Source organism: Diorhabda sublineata, chromosome 8 (genome assembly GCF_026230105.1).
Source record: "Diorhabda sublineata isolate icDioSubl1.1 chromosome 8, icDioSubl1.1, whole genome shotgun sequence".
Taxonomy (NCBI): domain Eukaryota; kingdom Metazoa; phylum Arthropoda; class Insecta; order Coleoptera; family Chrysomelidae; genus Diorhabda; species Diorhabda sublineata.
Window position 1 is genome coordinate 897,071 of NC_079481.1, and position 26,694 is coordinate 923,764.

At 30.5% G+C, this 26,694-nt stretch overlaps 2 protein-coding genes across 2 annotated transcripts in view; one reads left to right on the forward strand and one right to left on the reverse strand.

Annotated features, from left to right (window-relative positions):
- The first annotated feature begins 287 nt into the window (after nt 1-287).
- On the forward strand, nt 288-912 carry LOC130447303 (NADH dehydrogenase [ubiquinone] 1 alpha subcomplex subunit 2). Its single transcript, XM_056784045.1, has 3 exons — nt 288-466; nt 525-631; nt 751-912. Exons 1-3 carry the CDS (start codon nt 387-389, stop codon nt 837-839), a joined length of 276 nt encoding a protein of 91 aa, XP_056640023.1. The 5' UTR covers nt 288-386; the 3' UTR covers nt 840-912.
- Nucleotides 913-915: 3 nt separating this feature from the next.
- LOC130447811 (uncharacterized) overlaps nt 916-26,694 on the reverse strand; it is a 43,897-nt gene continuing 18,118 nt past the window's right edge. The window contains exons 9-24 of the mRNA XM_056784837.1: nt 24,806-24,985; nt 24,562-24,755; nt 23,634-23,805; nt 23,467-23,580; nt 22,029-22,239; nt 21,793-21,970; nt 20,823-21,250; nt 14,681-14,703; nt 13,629-14,036; nt 13,369-13,573; nt 8,830-8,981; nt 8,313-8,762; nt 8,042-8,251; nt 7,690-7,970; nt 4,197-4,353; nt 916-3,641 (exon numbers count right to left, since the gene is read on the reverse strand). Of these exons, the coding sequence (XP_056640815.1) occupies nt 3,567-3,641; nt 4,197-4,353; nt 7,690-7,970; nt 8,042-8,251; nt 8,313-8,762; nt 8,830-8,981; nt 13,369-13,573; nt 13,629-14,036; nt 14,681-14,703; nt 20,823-21,250; nt 21,793-21,970; nt 22,029-22,239; nt 23,467-23,580; nt 23,634-23,805; nt 24,562-24,755; nt 24,806-24,985 (3,438 nt within the window). The 3' untranslated portion in view covers nt 916-3,566. The remainder of the gene's footprint in view (nt 3,642-4,196; nt 4,354-7,689; nt 7,971-8,041; nt 8,252-8,312; nt 8,763-8,829; nt 8,982-13,368; nt 13,574-13,628; nt 14,037-14,680; nt 14,704-20,822; nt 21,251-21,792; nt 21,971-22,028; nt 22,240-23,466; nt 23,581-23,633; nt 23,806-24,561; nt 24,756-24,805; nt 24,986-26,694) is intronic.

Sequence of the window (26,694 nt, forward strand, 5' to 3'; positions counted from 1 at the left end):
CGGAGATAGTTTTTTTATTATACATTTTACATATAAACAATAAAACTATGTATATAAATACCACGATGTAATGGTGAAAAGTAATTTCTCTTCTTCGTTTTTTAATATAACAAACACGATCATCGTATGAACTACTCTACCTTAGTTTTTTGGAAATTTTTAGCTTTATTATTACCATACGTTTTTAATATACAATTCATATTAACAAAAAACTTTTAATATTCTTATTTAAACGAATATTAATAGTTTGTTTTACTAAAAAATATTTCTAATGGATGTTTACTACATAAGTAAGAGACCACCTATATGTGTCAATTGTCTAAACGAAGTTTAAGTAACAATAAGAAAAATCAATTTATTTTCTTGTAAAAATATATATATATAGAATGGCTCTCCGTTTCGGATCCGCACTTAAAGAATTAAGAATTCATTTATGCCAAACTGGAGCTGCCAGTAAAGGTGTCAGGTAATAGAACATTATTTAGGTTATGTAACAATATTACGATCACAATTATTTCTTTTAGAGAATTTGTTGAAAAACACTATGTGAACCTTAAATCAAATAATCCCAAGCTTCCTATACTAATAAGAGAATGTTCTGGTGTCGAACCTAAACTTTGGGCTAGATTTGGTAAGTAAAACAAATATATATTTAACTTTGTTTTCTCTCTTATAACCCCCGAGATTGTGTTTCTTTTCGATTTGTATACATTTTTTCTAGTTTAAATTATGTGTGCATATCTTTTATAGATAAGGGAAAGGAAAAATGTGTGACGTTGAAAGATTTATCAGCAGAAGATGTCCTTAAACATATTGATTCAGTTTCGAAAGGGCAATGAATGTAATCGTATATATTTTTTTAGAAATTTACTTATGATAGTTATTTGTGATCAATAAACAATGTTAATTAATCTTTAATGTTTTTTTTTCAATTTTACCTGTTTTTAATGTTATGCCTTTCACTTTTCACCGATTCTTTTAATTTTTAGGCTTGTGTTTTTTATGCCACAATTTTCTTCTTATAACAATATCAAACGATATACTGAGTGATGCAATCTTGAAGCACATCAATTGCCCTCGTTTTTGGAAATAAAACTAAAATTAAATTTTTCATTGGTTTATTTTTAACATTATACAAAAATGTATTTTTATCACAATTTCACGTGACGGAATTATCATTATGATAACTAATTATAATACATTTTTCTTTTTGTTCGAGTTTTTTTTATTATCTAAATAAAACCTCTTAAGAGCAAGACAATTTCACAACACTTGAATCTCTGGCATTTGAAAAAGGTTATAATGAAGATAGGTTATTCTTCTTTTCCCTGTTAATTGGTCTTACATGATAACGTAGTTAAGCAACATTCTAAAACTATTTTGACGAAGTTACAAGAATATTCTGAGGTCTCAGATTGGAAGTAACAGTATCGGCCGATAGGTAGAAGTAGAATGTACTTATAAAAACGTCAAAATTATAAATAAAACGTTTATTAAACTGTTTTAATATAAATGAATTAATTTTCAACATAACATCGTCAGTTGAAGTGTTGGAAATGCAATTTTGACTGCCTAATATGAATCAATCTCGAATATAACTGCAGAACTATGGTTTAAAAGTATTCCATTTTTTTTCTCTCAACATTATATACAAATCTTGAGGCTTGCACAGTCAAAGAAGATTTAAAAACATTGCATTAAATTTATGAAAATAGTATCATTTATTTTTTTTTAATTAGATTGATAACCAGAGATTAAGACTCATCTATTCAATATCGAATTTTTTTTATAAAAAATTGGACGATAACAATTTATTTAAAGCTTAATAAAAAGTATTCTCACTATTATTAGAGCCGAAATTAAGCTTGAAAAGGCAATAGGAATGTTATATGTAAAATAGGAATTAATAGAACAAATTCACAATTTACATTCGTCATATTTTTTATGTTTTACAATAATATTTTTTAAAAAAAAATTGATTTAACAAATATATCGTAACGAGAGTAAATAGGCTATTCTTCTTTTTTCTCTAATTTGGCCTTTGTATATACGATTATGTATTAGTAACGAAGTGCTTTGGAACTTTTCTTTAGATGACTGTGTAATAATATAGACAAAGACCATTTTACATGTAAAAGAGAAATAATCTCGTATTCGTTATAAACAGAAATAAAACAAAGAAAAGTAACTTTTTTGACAAAATTAAATTAATAAGAGCCTATATTTGGTAAGTTAAACACAAGAAATGTGATTTTTAACAAAATTTAACTCAAACATAATATTTCGACTGAATTAAATCATATTTTCACTTGACTCAGAAATACTTTTTCACCGAAAATCCAATTCTGGGTTATTTTGAATTAAAAAACTTACTTGTTGATATAAATTAAATATAGAAGAGTCTTTTCTATCAAATTAAACTGCGAAACTTTAGTCTAGGGTCATATTAAATTGAGAAAAGTCTATTTTTGACCAAAGTATTTCAAAAATGCCATTTTGGGGCCAAATTACATTAAGAATAACCTATTTTGGAGTATATAGAACTGAAAAAAGCTATTTTTTGTCAAAATTAGAAATAGAAAACTATTTCGGACCAAACTCTATGTGAAAATCAAATTTCAGATGAAATTAAATAGAGAAAAGCATTTTTTCCACCGAATTAAACTGATAAAATCCAGTTTTGGCCAGTATTAAATTAAAAAAGCATATTTTCGACCAATTTTGGACTATATTGAGCTGAAAAAAACTACTTTTCGTCAAAATTGGATATTGAAAACTATTTTCGATTAAAATTTAAGTCAGAAAATTCCATTTTGGGCCACATTTAATCGAAAAAAGCTACTTTTAGTCCAAACTATACAATTTCTGATCAATTTCAGTCAGAAAACAGAATTTTTGACCAGAATAACTCAAAATTGTCATTTTTCCATCTAATTAAAATCAAAAAATCATGTTTCTCATCAAATGAACTTGGAAAAACCTCATTTTCTATGAAAATAATTTTAGAAAAGGCAATTTTTATAAAATTAGGTTCTTAGTACACCGTACACTTGAAAAAATGTCATCCCTGTCCTATTATAAAGAGTTTTTAAAGCTTAAACAGAAAGTCGAGGCGAGGAATTATTAAATTAAACAAAATGTCCGATTTTATTAATGAAAAATTCATTCAAGAGTTCATAAACATGAAGTATATCATTTATTTCGTCTTTGTTCTACCATTTCCCATTCATTTATGACACATCCACCACAACCCCATCCTACTACTAGATATTCAATTTAACTACACCTAAAATTTTGGATTTTAATAAAAATTTCATTCAAAAAATCATTGAAGATGATAATATTTTTACTGCAGTTGAGTAAACCCACATTTCCTTTTTTTAGGTTAGGTTAGGTTAGGTTAGATTGACTTTTTTAAATTGTTTATAGAAAAAGTCAAGACAAATTATTGTTAACACATCATTAAGAATAAAAAATAAGTAATTATTATTCCGTTTAAATAATATCATAGTAAACTTTCTTTTGAGCTTTATAATCAAAGAAGCGATGTACAGAAATGCTATAAATTAGGCCGGTACTATTCCTTTATATCCCCTTCTTCTGCTCAGTTGTTTCCAGAAACGTCTATCCAACTGCTTGTCCTAAATAAATTATTTATACGATCAAAAATTGAGAGCCACTTGAGGAAATCAGAATCAAACAATATTAAAAATAGAAAAACTTATCCTAGTCTAACATATGTTAATATAATACGTGGCAGTATTGTTTGTTGCCTATCCGGTAGGTTGGTATATGATTTCTCATACCTGACACTTGGAACGCGGTACAAAGGATTCGATGACAGGTGATAGATATTGACAGTTTGTTTTCTTCTATTTTCATTAATATTTTTCTAATTGAAGTCTACAAACATTATGTATTGGAATACTTCGGAAAATACGATAGAGGTTTAATAAATTGAAAAACAAGGGATTTAAAACACACAAGAAGCACGATGGAATCAACTTAAATACATAATATCGAACTGAAACTTTTCTCTAACGTACCCCCACTATTGATTGAACGATCGGTATCCAGTACACGTAATTAGATTTGAAAAATTCAATTTAAGGTTAATTGCTGTTGTAAAAGGTATTTTTTGGCGTTAGAATGAAGTATTAGTGTCAGTAATTAATGCGATTTTGTATAATTCATACCTTCAGTCGTCTAGGCGATAATTGCTTTGGCGAATTTAAACTGTGTGTGTCGTCTGTAAGAGGATCTTCGCTTTCGAATATTTTGATGAGATGTCTACCTTCGGGGTGTGTTTCGTATATTCTTCTTTCCGGTTTACGCATATTAAAAAACTCAAAACTGAAAAACAATTAATTAAAAATAATTATTAATAATAGATTTAGGCGACCTCTCACGTCTACTAGTTTGTACAATCAACACAGATAGAAGGAATCTGTAATTTATTTTGTTTATATTGTACTCGACAGAATACTGTAGGTAGTTTGGTATTGTTGTCGATAGATGGGGCGCCGAAATTTTATTTGTTTTCACTCTTATTTTAAATATTGACATTTTAATTCCATCATTCTTCTCCTATCATAAATTTAGTAAATAAAATTAATTTTTCATGATTTTCGATTCGTTGGGTAGATCACGTTAGTTTAGATCTTAGTTAGTTAGTTGAGAGATGACTTTCTAGATGTCGCTGAGTTTCAATAGTGTATATACATGTAATAATGGGAGTTTATTATAAATTACCCATTATAATAACTTTAAGTTGCTTTGGCATAGACTGGGGCCATAATTTATTTTCGATTCGCTTTAATTTTTAATTACTGACAATAATACTTTTAAAAACGTCAAAACTCAGTTGTAGATAACAATTTTGATAGGCTACAATTGGCATGAAAGGGAAATTAAAGTTTCATTCATATTTTCTGGTCGTAGAAAAAATATTGTGTGCTAGATACATCACAATTAATATTACTTATACAAGGTGATTTAATTTGGCTATTTAACGTGATTTTATAATAATATATAGAGTTTTTTTGGATAAAACGTATATTATTATAATATTTCAATATATTATACGGGGGTTTTAAGAAATTTCAATAAAATTACTATAAATTTAGCGCCTTTATTATTATATAACTTTTTAAATACCCTGTATAACATATTATGATAATATAATGTTGTGAAGGGAAGTGAAAGGGGTTAAAATTTATGAAAAAAATTGATTTTTCGTCATTTATGATCTGGAATTAACATACAGGGCGATACATTTAAAAAAAAAATAAAAACAAATTCATTTGCATATTGATTCACCCCGTATTATATTTGGAAAATATCAATGCAACTAATCATTATTCTAAATGAAAACCATTGAATAGTTATTGTACAATTTTCACGTTTTCAATTATACAGGGTGTCAAATTTATTATATAACTTTTTAAATACCCCGTATAACATATTATGATAATATAATGTTGTGAAGGGAAGTGAAAGGGGTTTAAATTTATGAAAAAAACTGATTTTTCGTCATTTATGATGTGGAATTAACATACAGGGCGATACATTTAAAAAAAAAATTAAAACAAATTAATTTGCATATTGATTCACCCCGTATTATATTTGGAAAATATCAATCCAATTAATCATTATACTAAATGAAAACCATTGAATAGTTATTGTACAATTTTCACGTTTTCAATTATACAGGGTGTCAAATTTATTATATAACTTTTTAAATACCCCGTATAACATATTACGATAATATAATGTTGTGAAGGGAAGTGAAAGGGGTTTAAATTTATGAAAAAAACTGATTTTTCGTCATTTATGATGTGGATTTAACATACAGGGCGATACATTTAAAAAAAAATAAAAACAAATTAATTTGCATATTGATTCACCCCGTATTATATTTGGAAAATATCAATCCAATTAATCATTATACTAAATGAAAACCATTGAATAGTTATTGTACAATTTTCACGTTTTCAATTATACAGGGTGTCAAATTTATTATATAACTTTTTAAATACCCCGTATAACATATTACGATAATATAATGTTGTGAAGGGAAGTGAAAGGGGTTTAAATTTATGAAAAAAACTGATTTTTCGTCATTTATGATGTGGATTTAACATACAGGGCGATACATTTAAAAAAAACATTAAAACAAATTAATTTGCATATTGATTCACCCCGTATTATATTTGGAAAATATCAATCCAATTAATCATTATACTAAATGAAAACCATTGAAAAGTTATTGTACAATTTTCACGTTTTCAATTATACAGGGTGTCAAATTTATTATATAACTTTTTAAATACCCCGTATAACATATTACGATAATATAATGTTGTGAAGGGAAGTGAAAGGGGTTTAAATTTATGAAAAAAACTGATTTTTCGTCATTTATGATGTGGATTTAACATACAGGGCGATACATTTAAAAAAAACATTAAAACAAATTAATTTGCATATTGATTCACCCCGTATTATATTTGGAAAATATCAATCCAATTAATCATTATACTAAATGGAAACCATTGAAAAGTTATTGTACAATTTTCACGTTTTCAATTATACAGGGTGTCAAATTTATTATATAACTTTTTAAATACCCCGTATAACATATTATGATAATATAATGTTGTGAAGGGAAGTGAAAGGGGTTTAAATTTATGAAAAAAACTGATTTTTCGTCATTTATGATGTGGAATTAACATACAGGGCGATACATTTAAAAAAAAAATTAAAACAAATTAATTTGCATATTGATTCACCCCGTATTATATTTTGAAAATATCAATCCAATTAATCATTATACTAAATGAAAACCATTGAATAGTTATCGCACAATTTTTACTTTTTCAATTATACAGGGTGTCAAATTTATTATATAACTTTTTAAATACCCCGTATAACATATTATGATAATATAATGTTGTGAAGGGAAGTGAAAGGGGTTTAAATTTATGAAAAAAACTGATTTTTCGTCATTTATGATGTGGATTTAACATACAGGGCGATACATTTAAAAAAAAATAAAAACAAATTAATTTGCATATTGATTCACCCCGTATTATATTTGGAAAATATCAATCCAATTAATCATTATACTAAATGAAAACCATTGAAAAGTTATCGCACAATTTTTACTTTTTCAATTATACAGGGTGTCAAATTTATTATATAACTTTTTAAATACCCCGTATAACATATTATGATAATATATTGTTATGAAGGAAAGTAAAAGGGGTTAAAATTTATGAAAAAAACTGATTTTTCGTCATTTATGATGTGGAATTAACATACAGGGCGATACATTTATAAAAATAGAAAAAAAATCATTCGCATTTTGACTCACTCTGTATCATATTTAAAGAATAGTAATACAATCGATTTTTTCCTTAAATCTTCATAATTATTCAACAGAATATGTCAACGATTAAACATTTAAACATTTTCTCAATTATACGAGGCCATAAAATTGTTAATATTTTCGTCAACAACTTTTTTAGTTTAAATACGAAAAAACAAAACGTAAATTGATTATTTTAACAACGTTTCGGATATTTTTCGACAAGAATTTAGTAAAAACAAAACAAAATGGCTCCTAATCACGCCAAAACAACGTCCCGAACAACCGAACAAAAAAAAAGATTAATTATCGATTCGACTCACATTTTAATACTTCTCGATCTCGGTATCCTCTCGATATTTACAAACTTGCCCGCCGGCCGGAATCGATTGAAGAAATAATCGTTTCGTTCTTCGTTTCCTTCGTTTTCCGCAGCCTCGATAATACGACGGTAACTTTCCGATCTGTGAATCGTCGTCGTCGTCGTCGGAATCGAAGGACGAACGCCCGTACCTCCTTTCGATTCCTCCAGATCCGATCCGTTCGGTTGCCGCGCTCCTTCCGCAACACAACATGTGTCAGCAACACCTCCAGTTCCGCTCTCCTGCCCACAATACAACCGAAAGTAATTTTTCAAATAAACTTCCGTATATATATATAATTTTGTTTATCTACCTGTCGTTCGGGAGATTCCGACTCGCTATCGGATTCAATCGAAGACGTCGAAGACGTTTCGTACAATTCTTCTTCGATCAGAGGTTCCAGCGTCCTCCGCGGCAGGAGGCCTCGCATCGCGGCACCGCTGATCGGGGGCGTCATCAGCAATTCGTCCATCATCAATTCGGTATCGTCGCCGTAATCGGACGAAAGGGATCCGTTATTCGGCTGAAATTCGAATCAAATACAGTCCAAACGAAGCAAAACCAACAAATTTCTACCTACTGACCGATTGTTTGTCTTCGCACCCCGGCGAATTCAAACTATCTTCGTTTTCTCCACCGCTAGTCGGAGTTCCCCAAATATCTTCTTCTTCTTGTAAATCTTCTCCGTTTACTGGATTATCGGATGTCGTTAGGTATCTAGTGACGTATTGTTGTTTGTAATCTTCTCCGAGTTTCTCGAGAAACGACATTTTTTCGGCGACGTACGTACCGGCTCTTAGAGTCCAATGTTTTATAGTAGAGTTATTGAAATCGTCGTCGTTATCTTCTTCGTCTACGCTATTATCGTCTACGTTATTGTCGATGGAATCTTCTTTTTCTTCGGACGTAACTCTTTCCAAACTAGATACGGTGCCGAATCTTCTTAAAGTGATCATCGAACTGCTAAGGGAGTGATAAGGGTGGTCTTCGGATTCGGGGGAATCGTCAGGAGAGTCCGCGACGAAATTGTGATTCTTCGAAATGGAAAAAAAAAGCGTGGAAACTTAATCGGAAGTTTTATTTATTAATCATTTGACTCACCTCGTATCCGTTTTGGCACGACGAATTTTCCGAATGTTTCGATGTTGAAATGGAACTTTCTGGCGTCGCAGGTATTACTGAGATATTAGGAACTTTTGAACATGTAAACGGATCCGTTTTGACTGAATTAGTTGCTTTGTTAGCTAATAAACCTGGAATGATTATTTTTCTTCATTTCTTTTTCGTCGATCGTTAAAAATTCAACTCGAGAAGCTTACGAAGAAGATGATGATGCAGAATATACAGAAAATAAAAAGATTTATCAGTTAACGAAAAAACTGCAAAGTTTAAATGAGAACCGTGAAGCTTGGAGGAAAGCTAGGACGAAAAAGGAAAGCTAGAACACACAAAAATAAGTCCAATTGATGTTTTGGTTCAAAAATAACGAATTAAAAGTCTAAAATAAAAAATGATGAAGCTAAAATACCCAAAATAAACTCCTAAAAATATTCTAGTACAGCTAGAACACGTAAAAAGTAGAAAAATAGAATTAATAAAGCAAAAACGTTCGCAAATGAGTCCGAAAGTTGTTCTAGCACATCTAGAACATATTAAAAATCGAAAAACTTTATTAAGTAAGCTAGAACACACAAAAATGAGTCCTAAAGATGTTCTAGTGGAACTAGAACATGGAAAAAATGAATCCGAAAGATATTTTGATTAAATTAGAACGCATTTAAAGTACAAAAAACAATTAGAAAACTAGAACACACAAAAATAAGTCCAAAAGAAGTTATGGTCGAATTAAAACATGGAAAAAGTCTAAAATAAAACATGATAAAGCTAAAAAACCCAAAATAAACTCCTAAAAATATTCTAATTCAGCTAGAACGTATTAAAAATCGAAAAACTTGATTAGGTAAGCTAGAACACTCAAAAATGAGTCCTAAAGAAGTTATGGTCGAATTAAAACATGGAAAAAGTCTAAAATAAAACATAATAAAGCTAAAAAACCCAAAATAAACTCCTAAAAATATTCTAATTCGGCTAGAACGTATTAAAAATCGAAAAACTTGATTAGGTAAGCTAGAACACTCAAAAATGAGTCCTAAAGAAGTTATGGTCGAATTAAAACATGGAAAAAGTCTAAAATAAAACATAATAAAGCTAAAAAACCCAAAATAAACTCCTAAAAATATTCTAATTCGGCTAGAACGTATTAAAAATCGAAAAACTTGATTAGGTAAGCTAGAACACTCAAAAATGAGTCCTAAAGAAGTTATGGTCGAATTAAAACATGGAAAAAGTCTAAAATAAAACATGATAAAGCTAAAAAACCCAAAATAAACTCCTAAAAATATTCTAATTCAGCTAGAACGTATTAAAAATCGAAAAACTTGATTAGGTAAGCTAGAACACTCAAAAATGAGTCCTAAAGAAGTTATGGTCGAATTAAAACATGGAAAAAGTCTAAAATAAAACATGATAAAGCTAAAAAACCCAAAATAAACTCCTAAAAATATTCTAATTCAGCTAGAACGTATTAAAAATCGAAAAACTTGATTAGGTAAGCTAGAACACTCAAAAATGAGTCCTAAAGAAGTTATGGTCGAATTAAAACATGGAAAAAGTCTAAAATAAAACATAATAAAGCTAAAAAACCCAAAATAAACTCCTAAAAATATTCTAATTCGGCTAGAACGTATTAAAAATCGAAAAACTTGATTAGGTAAGCTAGAACACACAAAAATGAGTCCTAAAGAAGTTATGGTCGAATTAAAACATGGAAAAAGTCTAAAATAAAACATAATAAAGCTAAAAAACCCAAAATAAACTCCTAAAAATATTCTAATTCGGCTAGAACGTATTAAAAATCGAAAAACTTGATTAGGTAAGCTAGAACACACAAAAATGAGTCCTAAAGAAGTTATGGTCGAATTAAAACATGGAAAAAGTCTAAAATAAAACATAATAAAGCTAAAAAACCCAAAATAAACTCCTAAAAATATTCTAATTCGGCTAGAACGTATTAAAAATCGAAAAACTTGATTAGGTAAGCTAGAACACACAAAAATGAGTCCTAAAGAAGTTATGGTCGAATTAAAACATGGAAAAAGTCTAAAATAAAACATGATAAAGCTAAAAAACCCAAAATAAACTCCTAAAAATATTCTAATTCGGCTAGAACGTATTAAAAATCGAAAAACTTGATTAGGTGAGCTAGAACACACAAAAATGAGTCCTAAAGAAGTTATGGTCGAATTAAAACATGGAAAAAGTCTAAAATAAAACATAATAAAGCTAAAAAACCCAAAATAAACTCCTAAAAATATTCTAATTCGGCTAGAACGTATTAAAAATCGAAAAACTTGATTAGGTGAGCTAGAACACACAAAAATGAGTCCTAAAGAAGTTATGGTCGAATTAAAACATGGAAAAAGTCTAAAATAAAACATAATAAAGCTAAAAAACCCAAAATAAACTCCTAAAAATATTCTAATTCAGCTAGAACGTACTAAAAATCGAAAAACTTGATTAGGTAAGCCCTAACACACAAAAATGAGTCCTAAAGAAGTTATGGTCGAATTAAAACATGGAAAAAGTCTAAAATAAAACATAATAAAGCTAAAAAACCCAAAATAAACTCCTAAAAATATTCTAATTCGGCTAGAACGTATTAAAAATCGAAAAACTTGATTAGGTAAGCTAGAACACACAAAAATGAGTCCTAAAGAAGTTATGGTCGAATTAAAACATGGAAAAAGTCTAAAATAAAACATAATAAAGCTAAAAAACCCAAAATAAACTCCTAAAAATATTCTAATTCGGCTAGAACGTATTAAAAATCGAAAAACTTGATTAGGTAAGCTAGAACACACAAAAATGAGTCCTAAAGAAGTTATGGTCGAATTAAAACATGGAAAAAGTCTAAAATAAAACATAATAAAGCTAAAAAACCCAAAATAAACTCCTAAAAATATTCTAATTCGGCTAGAACGTATTAAAAATCGAAAAACTTGATTAGGTAAGCTAGAACACACAAAAATGAGTCCTAAAGAAGTTATGGTCGAATTAAAACATGGAAAAAGTCTAAAATAAAACATGATAAAGCTAAAAAACCCAAAATAAACTCCTAAAAATATTCTAATTCGGCTAGAACGTATTAAAAATCGAAAAACTTGATTAGGTGAGCTAGAACACACAAAAATGAGTCCTAAAGAAGTTATGGTCGAATTAAAACATGGAAAAAGTCTAAAATAAAACATAATAAAGCTAAAAAACCCAAAATAAACTCCTAAAAATATTCTAATTCGGCTAGAACGTATTAAAAATCGAAAAACTTGATTAGGTGAGCTAGAACACACAAAAATGAGTCCTAAAGAAGTTATGGTCGAATTAAAACATGGAAAAAGTCTAAAATAAAACATAATAAAGCTAAAAAACCCAAAATAAACTCCTAAAAATATTCTAATTCGGCTAGAACGTATTAAAAATCGAAAAACTTGATTAGGTAAGCTAGAACACACAAAAAGAGTCCAGAAGATGTTATGGTTTTTCCTGGAACGTATTAAAACTCTATAAAAGAATTGAGAGAGCTAGAACACACAAAAATAAGTTCGAAAAATGTTCTGTTTGATCTAGAACATATTAAAAGTCGAAAAAATGAATGGACAAACCTAGAATATACACAAATAAGTCCGAAAAATGTTCTGTTTGATCTAGAACATATTAAAAGTCGAGAAAATCAATAAAAAAAGCTCGAACATACACAAACAAGTCCGAAAAATGTTCTGTTTGATCTGGAACATATTAAAAGTCGAAAAAATGAATAAACAAAGCTAGAACACACACAAACAAGTCCGAAAAATGTTCTGTTTGATCTGGAACATATTAAAAGTCGAAAAAATGAATGAACAAACCTAGAATATACACAAACAAGTCCGAAAAATGTTCTGTTTGATCTAGAACATATTAAAAGTCGAAAAAATGAATAAACAAAGCTAGAATATACACAAATAAGTCCGAAAAATGTTCTGTTTGATCTGGAACATATTAAAAGTCGAAAAAATGAATGAACAAACCTAGAATATACACAAACAAGTCCGAAAAATGTTCTGTTTGATCTAGAACATATTAAAAATCGAAAAAATGAATAAACAAAGCTAGAACACACACAAACAAGTCCGAAAAATGTTCTGTTTGATCTAGAACATATTAAAAGTCGAGAAAATCAATAAAAAAGCTCGAACATACACAAACAAGTCCGAAAAATGTTCTGTTTGATCTGGAACATATTAAAAGTCGAAAAAATGAATAAACAAAGCTAGAAAATACACAAACAAGTCCGAAAAATGTTCTGTTTGATCTAGAACATATTAAAAGTCGAAAAAATGAATAAAAAAAGCTAGAATATACACAAATAAGTCCGAAAAATGTTCTGTTTGATCTAGAACATATTAAAAGTCGAAAAAATGAATAAAAAAAGCTAGAAAATACACAAACAAGTCCGAAAAATGTTTCGTTTGATCTAGAAAATGAATTAAGAATGCAAAAAATAATTTATAATTTATAATTTAACGACTAGAAAAGTATACCAACCTATCAACATGAAAGATTGCCAATTATTTTCATTATTATGGTTACTATCTCTCGTGGGGTTATTATCTAGTCTTGAAGTTGTATTTTCGTTACCGTCACATCCGTTCGAGTTATTTCTGTTACCGTTGGTGCTGAGGCAAGTTTTGTGACATTTTCGACACAACGATACAGTTTCAGGTACTATGGGACTAGATCTAACAGTCACCTGAAACAATATTTTTCAGCAAAAAATACAAAACGACAAATATTAACAAATTAACTTGACTTTCCGTTGTTGTACTTTTGGACGGACTCTGATCGTTTTCCGATACCGTAATTTCCTCGCAATCGTTGTCGTTTCTCTTCGTATGTTCCTTGTTGTCCGCACTTCTGATATTACCTTCGGAATCGATCAATTGCAACTCTTCGGATCTCTTCCTCAACATCTCTTTGGTCCATTCTTCCATTAAACCCTCTTTTTCCTCGTCCGGCGTTTCTGATCCCAATTCGTCGGTCAATTGCGATTTGATCCATCGCTCCAAATGTAGCGCGTTACATTTACTATTTACCCCTTTTCCCAACTGTTTGCACTTTAGTTCAATCGACGCGTCCATCTCCCGTTGTCGCAATTCCTTTTCCTTATTGGCGTTTTGACAATTTTGACAGGTTTGATTTAAATTTTGACAGGTCTGCTGAAAAGCGGGTTTCGTTAAAGTTTATCCGTAATCGAATGCTCAAGTTTTTGGACCAAAATACAGTTAAGAAAATGGAGATTTTAATTTTAACATTAAGAAAAATTAACGTTTTGGCGTTAAAATATACGGGGGCGGGCTTAAAAAATCCATTTTCTTCGTTAATCAACGTACAAAAAAGCTGGGACGAAAATACTTTGTAAATATCTATATTAGTTTCGACACACACTGTATACATTAAAATCGCCTCTAAATACAATAAATTATTATAAAATATGGAATAAACTAGGAGTTTTTTTAATAAAAATTGAAGTAGAATATGGAATAATTCTAAAATTTTATATATTTAATTTAAAATATTGATAACTACGAAAAAACAATAAATCTGTCAACAATGTAAAATTTTGAGTCAAATTTCCATACAATATTATAAATTATAGCGTGAAATCAAATTTTCGATTAAAAATATTCTTTGTTTGATAGGTGAATAACTTGATTTTTATACTACAAATTTTCGTATTTTCAATTTCGAAATTTTTGGGAATTGGATAGAAAAGGACGTAATTATATCCTTTATTCGTACAAAAAGGGTTCAGAAAATAATTACAACACTTAGCAAGGCACATTTTTCAAATGCTTACCTGGTACAATGCCACAATAGCAAGCAAGGAAAATATTCGTTATACAGTGTAATCCAAAAAGTTTAAGCAAATGAAAAAAAAAGTTTCAATGATATTTTTCGTAGATATTTTCGAAAAAACAATGCGAGACTGATTAATTAATAGTATCTTATCTATATTGACTTAAGTTTAACATAAAAAAGAAGAAGATTCGGAAGTTTTCAACTTGAAAAAGAAGTAGACGGACTGGTATTGGTTATAAAATAGAAAAAAACGATGTGACGGAAGGAAAAAACATTTCAAGGCCACAAAAAAAACTTATAAACAGTAAAATTAGAAGATTAACATAAAAAAGAAGAAGTTTTCAACTGGAAAAAGAAGTAGACGGACTGGTATTGGTTATAAAATAGAAAAAAACGATGTGACGGATGGAAAAAACATTTCAAGGCCACAGAAAAAACTTATAAACAGTAAAATTAGAAGATTAACATAAAAAAGAAGAAGTTTTCAACTGGAAAAAGAAGTAGACGGACTGGTATTGGTTATAAAATAGAAAAAAACGATGTGACGGATGGAAAAAACATTTCAAGGCCACAGAAAAAACTTATAAACAGTAAAATTAGAAGATTAACATAAAAAAGAAGAAGTTTTCATTTGGAAAAAGAAGTAGACGGACTGGTATTGGTTATAAAATAGAAAAAAACGATGTGACGGATGAAAAAAACATTTCAAGGCCACAGAAAAAACTTATAAACAGTAAAATTAGAAGATTAACATAAAAAAGAAGAAGTTTTCATTTGGAAAAAGAAGTAGACGGACTGGTATTGGTTATAAAATAGAAAAAAACGATGTGACGGATGAAAAAAACATTTCAAGGCCACAAAAAAAACTTATAAACAGTAAAATTAGAAGATTAACATAAAAAAGAAGAAGTTTTCAACTGGAAAAAGAAGTAGACGGACTGGTATTGGTTATAAAATAGAAAAAAACGATGTGACGGATGAAAAAAACATTTCAAGGCCACAAAAAAAACTTATAAACAGTAAAATTAGAAAATTAACATAAAAAAGAAGAAGTTTTCATTTGGAAAAAGAAGTAGACGGACTGGTATTGGTTATAAAATAGAAAAAAACGATGTGACGGATGAAAAAAACATTTCAAGGCCACAAAAAAAACTTATAAACAGTAAAATTAGAAGATTAACATAAAAAAGAAGAAGTTTTCATTTGGAAAAAGAAGTAGACGGACTGGTATTGGTTATAAAATAGAAAAAAACGATGTGACGGATGAAAAAACATTTCAAGGCCACAAAAAAAACTTATAAACAGTAAAATTAGAAGATTAACATAAAAAAGAAGAAGTTTTCATTTGGAAAAAGAAGTAGACGGACTGGTATTGGTTATAAAATAGAAAAAAACGATGTGACGGATGGAAAAAACATTTCAAGGCCACAGAAAAAACTTATAAACAGTAAAATTAGAAGATTAACATAAAAAAGAAGAAGTTTTCAACTGGAAAAAGAAGTAGACGGACTGGTATTGGTTATAAAATAGAAAAAAACGATGTGACGGATGAGAAAAACATTTCAAGGCCACAGAAAAAACTTATAAACAGTAAAATTAGAAGATTAACATAAAAAAGAAGAAGTTTTCAACTGGAAAAAGAAGTAGACGGACTGGTATTGGTTATAAAATAGAAAAAAACGATGTGACGGATGGAAAAAACATTTCAAGGCCACAAAAAAAACTTATAAACAGTAAAATTAGAAAATTAACATAAAAAAGAAGAAGAAGGAGAAGAAGTTTTGAACTGGAAAATGGAGTAGACGGGGTAAAATCGATTTGACAACAACAGGATGAAGAATAACGTGATGAATAGAAGAAAAAAGTTGACAAAAATTAAAGATAAAATAAAAAAAGTCAGACAGAATCTGACAAAATGTGAATTGAATCAAAGATTAGATACGAAATTATCCATTTTATCACATTTTAATTCATATTTTTTTTTTCATTTTCTAGACTATTTGAACGACACTGTATGCAGGATGTTTTGAAAAAAAGTTAATCCTATCCGATTCGACATATTTTTCAAACACCCTGATCATAAAATAAATTATATAAAGCTTCAAATTTATTAGAAACGTCAAGTTTTTCAATATCACCCTGTAAATTGGTTCAAAAACCCGCACGGGACATTAAGAAAAAACTAAAAATGATAATTAGAATTTTTATTTTCATATATTATTATTTACATTATGGTTTTTGTGTTTTTATTACTAAATAAAAATGTTTTTATATTCAGTCAGTCTCAGTTAGACTTTTTTTATGTATAAATAATATCAAAAATCTGACGCGGTTTTTCCCAATCAGATTTATGTAAGATTTTGACAGATAAAATGTCAAAAAAACGATCAATCATCGTAAGAAAACTTACAAAATTCCCCGATTTCCCTCGTAATATGTTTGAAAAATTTGAATATTAATTGTTAATAGGATAAATCGTAAAAAAATGTAGGTGTGTAAATGAAAATTAGATAATTAAATAATAAAATTGTGTATTTGGTAGAAATTATTTACTAAATATTTCTATCTATTCTACATCACTCTCAAAATTTAATTCAATCAGCACTTGGACTAATATCGAAACTATGGGAAGGGGTGGGGTAGGACAGGGGGGTGTGGTACAAGCTTCAAGCTTCGTTTTTCCGAGACATCAACCCCAATCAAGTCCTGACATACTCATAAAATTCCAGCTCGATTTTTCGATTATTTAGTGTTTCTTTTTCATTTTTTATCAATTTAGTGTTTTTCTTTCGTTTTTTTTATTAATTTAGACACAAGCTTCAAGCTTCGTTTTTCCGAGACATCAACCCCAATCAAGTCCTGACATACTCATAAAATTCCAGCTCGATTTTTCGACTATTTAGTGTTTCTTTTTCATTTTTTATCAATTTAGTGTTTTTCTTTCGTTTTTTTAATTAATTTAGACACAAGCTTCAAGCTTCGTTTTTCCGAGACATCAACCCCAATCAAGTCCTGACATACTCATAAAATTCCAGCTCGATTTTTCGATTATTTAGTGTTCCTTTTTCATTTTTTATCAATTTAATGTTTTTTTTTTGTTTTATTATTAATTTAGACACAAGCTTCAAGCTTCGTTTTTCCGAGACATTAACCCCAATCAAGTCCTGACATACTCATAAAATTCCAGCTCGATTTTTCGATTATTTGGTGTTTCTTTTTCATTTTTTATCAATTTAGTGTTTTTTTTTGTTTTTTTAATTAATTTAGACACAAGCTTCAAGCTTCGTTTTTCCGAGACATCAACCCCAATCAAGTCCTGACATACTCATAAAATTCCAGCTCGATTTTTCGATTATTTGGTGTTTCTTTTTCATTTTTTATCAATTTAGTGTTTTTTTTTTGTTTTATTATTAATTTAGACACAAGCTTCAAGCTTCGTTTTTCCGAGACATCAACCCCAATCAAGTCCTGACATACTCATAAAATTCCAGCTCGATTTTTCGATTATTTGGTGTTTCTTTTTCATTTTTTATCAATTTAGTGTTTTTTTTTTTGTTTTTTTAATTAATTTAGACACAAGCTTCAAGCTTCGTTTTTCCGAGACATCAACCCCAATCAAGTCCTGACATACTCATAAAATTCCAGCTCGATTTTTCGATTATTTAGTGTTTCTTTTTCATTTTTTATCAATTTAGTGTTTTTCTTTCGTTTTTTTTATTAATTTAGACACAAGCTTCAAGCTTCGTTTTTCCGAGACATCAACCCCAATCAAGTCCTGACATACTCATAAAATTCCAGCTCGATTTTTCGATTATTTAGTGTTTCTTTTTCATTTTTTATCAATTTAGTGTTTTTCTTTCGTTTTTTTTATTAATTTAGACACAAGCTTCAAGCTTCGTTTTTCCGAGACATCAACCCCAATCAAGTCCTGACATACTCATAAAATTCCAGCTCGATTTTTCGATTATTTGGTGTTTCTTTTTCATTTTTTATCAATTTAGTGTTTTTTTTTTGTTTTTTTAATTAATTTAGACACAAGCTTCAAGCTTCGTTTTTCCGAGACATCAACCCCAATCAAGTCCTGACATACTCATAAAATTCCAGCTCGATTTTTCGATTATTTAGTGTTTCTTTTTCATTTTTTATCAATTTAGTGTTTTTTTTTGTTTTTTTATTAATTTAGACACAAGCTTCAAGCTTCATTTTTCCGAGACATCAACCCCAATCAAGTCCTGACATACTCATAGAATTTCAGCTCGATTTTTCGATTATTTAGTGTTCCTTTTTCATTTTTTATCAATTTAGTGTTTTTTTTTTGTTTTATTATTAATTTAGACACAAGCTTCAAGCTTCGTTTTTCCGAGACATCAACCCCAATCAAGTCCTGACATACTCATAAAATTCCAGCTCGATTTTTCGATTATTTAGTGTTTCTTTTTCATTTTTTATCAATTTAGTGTTTTTTTTTGTTTTTTTATTAATTTAGACACAAGCTTCAAGCTTCATTTTTCCGAGACATCAACCCCAATCAAGTCCTGACATACTCATAGAATTTCAGCTCGATTTTTCGATTATTTAGTGTTCCTTTTTCATTTTTTATCAATTTAGTGTTTTTTTTTTGTTTTATTATTAATTTAGACACAAGCTTCAAGCTTCGTTTTTCCGAGACATCAACCCCAATCAAGTCCTGACATACTCATAAAATTCCAGCTCGATTTTTCGATTATTTGGTGTTTCTTTTTCATTTTTTATCAATTTAGTGTTTTTTTTTTTGTTTTTTTAATTAATTTAGACACAAGCTTCAAGCTTCGTTTTTCCGAGACATCAACCCCAATCAAGTCCTGACATACTCATAAAATTCCAGCTCGATTTTTCGATTATTTAGTGTTTCTTTTTCATTTTTTATCAATTTAGTGTTTTTCTTTCGTTTTTTTTATTAATTTAGACACAAGCTTCAAGCTTCGTTTTTCCGAGACATCAACCCCAATCAAGTCCTGACATACTCATAAAATTCCAGCTCGATTTTTCGACTATTTAGTGTTTCTTTTTCATTTTTTATCAATTTAGTGTTTTTCTTTCGTTTTTTTAATTAATTTAGACACAAGCTTCAAGCTTCGTTTTTCCGAGACATCAACCCCAATCAAGTCCTGACATACTCATAAAATTCCAGCTCGATTTTTCGATTATTTAGTGTTCCTTTTTCATTTTTTATCAATTTAATGTTTTTTTTTTGTTTTATTATTAATTTAGACACAAGCTTCAAGCTTCGTTTTTCCGAGACATTAACCCCAATCAAGTCCTGACATACTCATAAAATTCCAGCTCGATTTTTCGATTATTTGGTGTTTCTTTTTCATTTTTTATCAATTTAGTGTTTTTTTTTTGTTTTATTATTAATTTAGACACAAGCTTCAAGCTTCGTTTTTCCGAGACATCAACCCCAATCAAGTCCTGACATACTCATAAAATTCCAGCTCGATTTTTCGATTATTTGGTGTTTCTTTTTCATTTTTTATCAATTTAGTGTTTTTTTTTTTGTTTTTTTAATTAATTTAGACACAAGCTTCAAGCTTCGTTTTTCCGAGACATCAACCCCAATCAAGTCCTGACATACTCATAAAATTCCAGCTCGATTTTTCGATTATTTAGTGTTTCTTTTTCATTTTTTATCAATTTAGTGTTTTTCTTTCGTTTTTTTTATTAATTTAGACACAAGCTTCAAGCTTCGTTTTTCCGAGACATCAACCCCAATCAAGTCCTGACATACTCATAAAATTCCAGCTCGATTTTTCGATTATTTGGTGTTTCTTTTTCATTTTTTATCAATTTAGTGTTTTTCTTTCGTTTTTTTTATTAATTTAGACACAAGCTTCAAGCTTCTTTTTTCCGAGACATCAACCCCAATCAAGTCCTGACATACTCATAAAATTCCAGCTCGATTTTTCGATTATTTGGTGTTTCTTTTTCATTTTTTATCAATTTAGTGTTTTTTTTTTGTTTTTTTATTAATTTAGACACAAGCTTCAAGCTTCGTTTTTCCGAGACATTGACCCCAACCAAGTCTCGATTTTTCCCAATATCGGTTGATTAACTAATATCAAAAAAAAAAAATTTATAATTTCAACTTTTCTGAGACGAACCATCGATATTCAAACAACTCATATCGTAATCGAACTGACTAACATCCCATGGCTCGTCACCGAGTCCAAAGTCACTTAAATCATCGTTGTAAGCTTCGGTGCTTGGCGTAAGTATAGCCGACGGAGAAGCTGTCTGTTTCCGAAGTAAGCTAGCTTCTGATGTATAAAGAGACGATTCCGATGAAGAACGAAAGGAAATATTAGCGCTTGGAGTATCGGGAGTTTTGTCTAACTGAGATTGTACGGGATCGAGGTTAGGGAATTTTTCGATTGGATTATGTTGTTTGGTAATGTCTAGACGCACCTGACGACGTATCGATAGCGATTCGTTCGATTGTAGAGTTACCACCGAGGAAGTAATCGGAACTTCGGGAGATTCTAATGGAGAACTAATCGAACTTCCGTCCATGCCTGAATTCAACTGAAAGCTGCGTGCGCAATATCAAAAACTTCTATTCAAATTCTATACAAAGCGATTGTTATTTTGTACGTTCTTCTTCTTTTTTAAATTACCGAGAAACGTTGCCGATTTTACAAAATAACAAACACTCAGCGTAAAAACTAGAATTGATTTAAATCTTTTCGGGTTTTTAAATCATAGTCGTTTCGGAAATAAATTATTTTTATGTTGTAACGAAGGTTTGAAAATATCCAAGCGGTTAATTATAATCGCATTTATATACGAGGGTTGCTATATAAGTTTTTAATTCCAATTCGATCGAGGTATCGTCAAAATATTCGATTTAAACGTTTCTTTAGGTGAAAAAAATTAATAATTTATTTTAATAACGACAAATCATCGATTGTCAAACGAATTATAGGACCGGACTCGCCCGCGTGCGATATAAAACACGATTTAAAAACCCTAGTCTATGTCTAAATTCGTAATAAACATTCCTGGTTTCTAAATTTTTATCTAATCAAAATAAACTAGAAAACGGGGATGTATACCGAAATAAAAACAACTTACATCTGCCTTTGTAGCAAATTTTGCCAAACGGCCTTAAGTTCCGTAGTGGGAGCTCGTAAAATGACAGTTTTTCTGTTTGCGTTTCTCTTGGGGGTCCTGGAAAGATCGGGACCGCAATGGACCGTTGGACTCGACGCGTTCTTACCATCGGGATTAATATTTATCCTGAATTCTGTATCTGTATCGAATCAATTGATTATTAATCCTTTTTTCGGAACGCTTAACAATGCATTTACCTTTTTTTCTGATATTGAAAAACATATCGGAAACTTGAGCCAAAGGTAGAGGGTCCTCGGTGACGAATAAAACTCGATCACGTGAGGCTTTCGCGAATAATAAAAGATCGCTGAACAACAACGTCCAATATTGCCGGACGTTTCTGCCTTCCACTCTCGCTAAATCGCCTCCGAAAATCCATTGTCGACCCGGTTTATTTAAAACGAAAGGCTGAAATGAAACATTACGTAAAACTTCCATTAAATTACTGTTTTATCGTAATAAAACACTCGAAAATTGATAAGAAATTCGATAGAACGTTGAAATTGTCGAAAAAGTAGTCCAATTCCGTCATTTTTTTTCAAGAAATTACATCCGGACGTTCGTCCGACTGATTTCTTTAATTTTTTTGTGACCGCACGGGTTTTATACGTAGATCATTCATATTTCGAGTTCTAATTGAGGTTATGTTGTTCTTTTTGGTCTAAAAACACTCTGTAAATCTCCCCAAGCTTTATTACATAGCTGAAATATCACAATCTTCGCCGAGGGCTTTTCAGCTCTCCAAAGAATTTCTTCTTTCAGCTATTCTTTTAGTTACCTTTTCTTTTTGTTTATCTATGAAGCTAAAACGTTTCGTGTGAGATATTATGTTAACGAAACCAGTTTCTTTTATCTATAAGGACGTTTTAACCTCTAGGAAGATCCTAGAAGTACCTGGCGTAACCTGGAGATGTTGCTATGACCTCTAGGATGATCCTAGAAGTACCTGGCGTGACAGAAGTACCTGCCGTAACCTGGAGATGTTGCTTTGACCTCTGGGATAATCCTAGAAGTACCTGGCGTGACCTGGAGATGTTGCTTTGACCTCTAGGATGATCCTAGAAGTACCTGGCGTGACAGAAGTACCTGGCATGACCTGGAGATGTTGCTTTGACCTCTAGGATAATCCTAGAAATACCTGGCGTGACCTGGAGATGTTACTTTGACCTTTAGGATGATCCTAGAAGTACCTGGCGTGACAGAAGTACCTGGCATGACCTGGAGATGTTGCTTTGACCTCTAGGATGATCCTAGAAGTACCTGGCGTGACCTGGAGATGTTGCTTTGACCTCTAGGATGATCCTAGAAGTACCTGGCGTGACCTGGAGATGTTGCTTTGACCTCTAGGATGATCCTAGAAGTACCTGGCGTGACAGAAGTACCTTACGTGACCTGGAGATGTTGCGTTGACCTCCAGGATGATCCTAAAAGTACCTGGAGTGACCTGGAGATGTTGCTTTAACTTCTAGGATGATCCTAGAAGTACCTGGCGTGACGTGGAGATGTTATAACCTTACTATTTGATGAAACTTCGAGTTCTTCTCGTGATAAAGTGCTACTGGATTCTTTAAAACATTTGAACTACTTCGAATTATATTATTTCTAAAGAAATAATAATCCAAATAATATAATTACCTTGCATTTGGTGAAAACTAGCCTATTTTCTAAATCTTGAACAGTCAGCAACGGTCTACCTTCTCCCGAAGGTTCCATCAGTCCCGATTCCGAAGTAATTTCTCTATAAGTCAACTTAAAACGAAACAATTACAAATATTATACGGTAAATATATAAATTTACTCACCTGCAACTGATGGACAAGTTCGTTTATCACAGAAAAGTCATCATGATTTGGCTTGGTGCAACTTTGAATCGTCGTAAGAAATCTCAACATATCTCTGTAATGCTCTAGAGGTTTGTGAATGAAAGTAGTTATGTCCGGTCTTCGTCGAGGTATGTGCGGTATCTGAATAAACCTGATCAAATATCGAAAGAATTTATTAAAGAAACGAAACAGTTAATACAAAGCGTGATAAAACGTATCATTAAGATCTCCGTAGTGTAGCGGTTAGAATACGAGGCTCGCACGCGGTAGGTCCCAGGTTCAAGTCGCTCTGATGCCAAAAACGTTCAAAAGCTATTTCTGCCATTCCAGATGATTTTTCCAAGTTGTAGAGCCTCCGCTTGTTCTTCCGAACACCAAATCCTTCGAGTAAATACTTCTCCACCACTTTTCAAATAAATAGTGTCTGGAGGTGGTTCGTTAAGTGAAATACCCAGTTAGAAAGGATTAGATCGGGCGGTAAAATCGTTTTCCGAAGGATGTTTTAGTCCAGTAGGCTCCTGTGGGATTTTGTACAAGTTAACCATAATTTAGATTGAATCTAATCCTCTGCGTTGCTTGGAGTCGTCCAATTTTGAGTATCGCTCGGATATTTGGAGCTTGGTTCTCAAGCATATCCTGAAGATGCTCGGCTCAATACAGAATAGAGCAAATGGATTCATAAGCGATCCAAAGTTGACCAGGAAGATCTACTCGACGCCTCGAACGTCGATTTTTCGAGATTCCTTTCTTTGGAGTAGTGCAAACTACCAGGACACGTCTTCCTCGAGCATTACAACCTAGAGACGTTCAAGGTGAATGTCTAAAGGTATCTTCACACGGTAGACGGTCGCGTTTACATAAAAAAATTGATAAAATATCAGATGAATGCGATAAACAAATGACTTACCTACAAAATTCGGAATTGCTATTTTTTGTTTTGTTCGCCAAAATGCAATCGGCTTTCTTAATCCCCGAGCAATATTTTTTGTAAATCGTTTTAATTTCCTGAAGTTTTACGAAGTAAGTTTTGACGAGCAGATGCGTTTGGAGTTCATTGTCTTGTATTAGATGATCCAATAGATCTTCCGTTAATTGTAATATCTAAAAACAAATTCGTTCCGAAATTCGTTTAAAGGAGTTTTCTTTTTTACCTCCTCGCTATTTTGGAACAACATCCTATGTTCTAATGGGGAAATTAGGTCCTTTCTTTCGGCCAAAGCGGAGACGAATCTTGCAATGGCAAATTGTAAACCCAGAGCGTATTGTTGTTCCTTCCCGACCAATTGGTACATCGCTTTTTTTCTATTATCTTCTGGATTATTCGTCGGTTTCTAAGAAATAATAAATACAAAAAAATTAGTTCAAACGAACTTATTGATATGGCAACACCGATGTGAATTGACATTGACATTGACATTGACATTGACATTGACATTGACATTGACATTGACATTGACATTGACATTTGAATTGTTTACAAATACTCGAAACATTCGTGTTTGTCGATGAATTCGCTTCGACTTTCAATAAAATTATTAAATCGTAGTCGCACTTCGCTACAGGATGAATATTTCGCATTATTTCTTGGTTTGGTGAAGTTTGAGCTTCAATTTCTACGCCCAAAATAGTCCCCGTTATATTTTATCGCCTCGTATATATGTTTTAAATAAATTTAGTTTTATATTCGATTGAATTTTGACTCATACTGTATATATATATATATATATATATATATATATAACCTGAGAAGTTAAAATTGTATTAACCCATACGAGAAAGTAACGGTAGCCATTTTCTTTAAGCTTCATCTTGTCGTAACTCGAAGTGACGTCAGATCGAGTGTTAATTTCGTGGTGTGTGTGTGTGGTGAAAAATAAAAAAAAAAATAATGCAAAAAAACATGTATTTGTACACAATATAAGTAACATATTTAACAAAAAAATCAAATAAATAATAAATAAAAACAAATCAGCAAAACAGAGAAATCAAAAAACTCCGGAAAAAAAGAGGGAATAGATTATATTCAACTAAAAAAAATTTTGATTACCGGGTTAAAATTTGGAAATTATACAAGCCGACATAATATATGGAATAGAATATACATCATTTAAAATATAATTTGTCCGGCTTGCGGCCGAGTAGACATTACCATTACTGATGTTGAGATATGGTGACATTATATATTTCGTTCTCGAGATATATCGTAAAAATTCAGTTTAATCTAATTAACATCATAAAAATAACAACTTTTCGCTTCATTTTCATTGATAAAACAAAAATTTGCGAATGCAATTCTTCCGAAATATCCGAAAAATTCGTAAAACATTTACTACTAATGTCAAACGATCCCACACGACTTTGCACGATTCTATATTTCATCGACAAGTATCGATATTTCCAAAAGCCTTTTCAATGCTTCAATTATTCGAAATTATTTTATAAGAATTAGTAGTTTAATTGTTTTTACATAATCAGAAATTATTTTTTTGAACAGAAATTATTGATTTCATGAAGAAATAAATTATAATGGAAATGTAAATAGAATGAGAATGCACGAATTAGAATCGATTGTTTTTGCTAAAGCGAATCGAATATCCCCTAATGGTGAATGTTGGCAATAAACTGACGTGAGCCGTGTAGTGTAGTGTAGATACACGCTTCGTATTAACTCATTTCGAATGTTTTCATTATTTCGTAAAACCCATACTTTCGATCATATTGCGAGTATTGTAATTGAAGAATTAACTGGTTATTACGATATTTCTCGAGTACGTTGTGATATTAATTATAATTGTGACTTATGTGCTGGTGATTCACTTTTTGTATATGGCTGCCACACCATCGAATCCAACAAGATACATTAATAAAAACAGCTGGCTTATTATGATATATGCGTAAGTACACTGTAAAATAATTTTTCTAATTAAAATAGTGACGGAACAAAGAATTAGATTATACAAATCATGTGATTCAATATGGCGTTTGAAAGTGTGAATTATGGTTTTGCGTCATGTAATTTCTGAGATACAAAATGAAAATT

What these genes read in the sequence shown, in the direction of transcription:
- LOC130447303 (XM_056784045.1), top strand. Translation starts at nt 387, where the DNA reads ATGGCTCTCCGTTTCGGATCCGCACTTAAAGAATTAAGAATTCATTTA. An exon ending in GCTGCCAGTAAAGGTGTCAG is followed by an intron (nt 467 to 524) that starts GTAATAGAACAT and finishes TATTTCTTTTAG; the next exon opens with AGAATTTGTTGAAAAACACT. An exon ending in TAAACTTTGGGCTAGATTTG is followed by an intron (nt 632 to 750) that starts GTAAGTAAAACA and finishes TATCTTTTATAG; the next exon opens with ATAAGGGAAAGGAAAAATGT.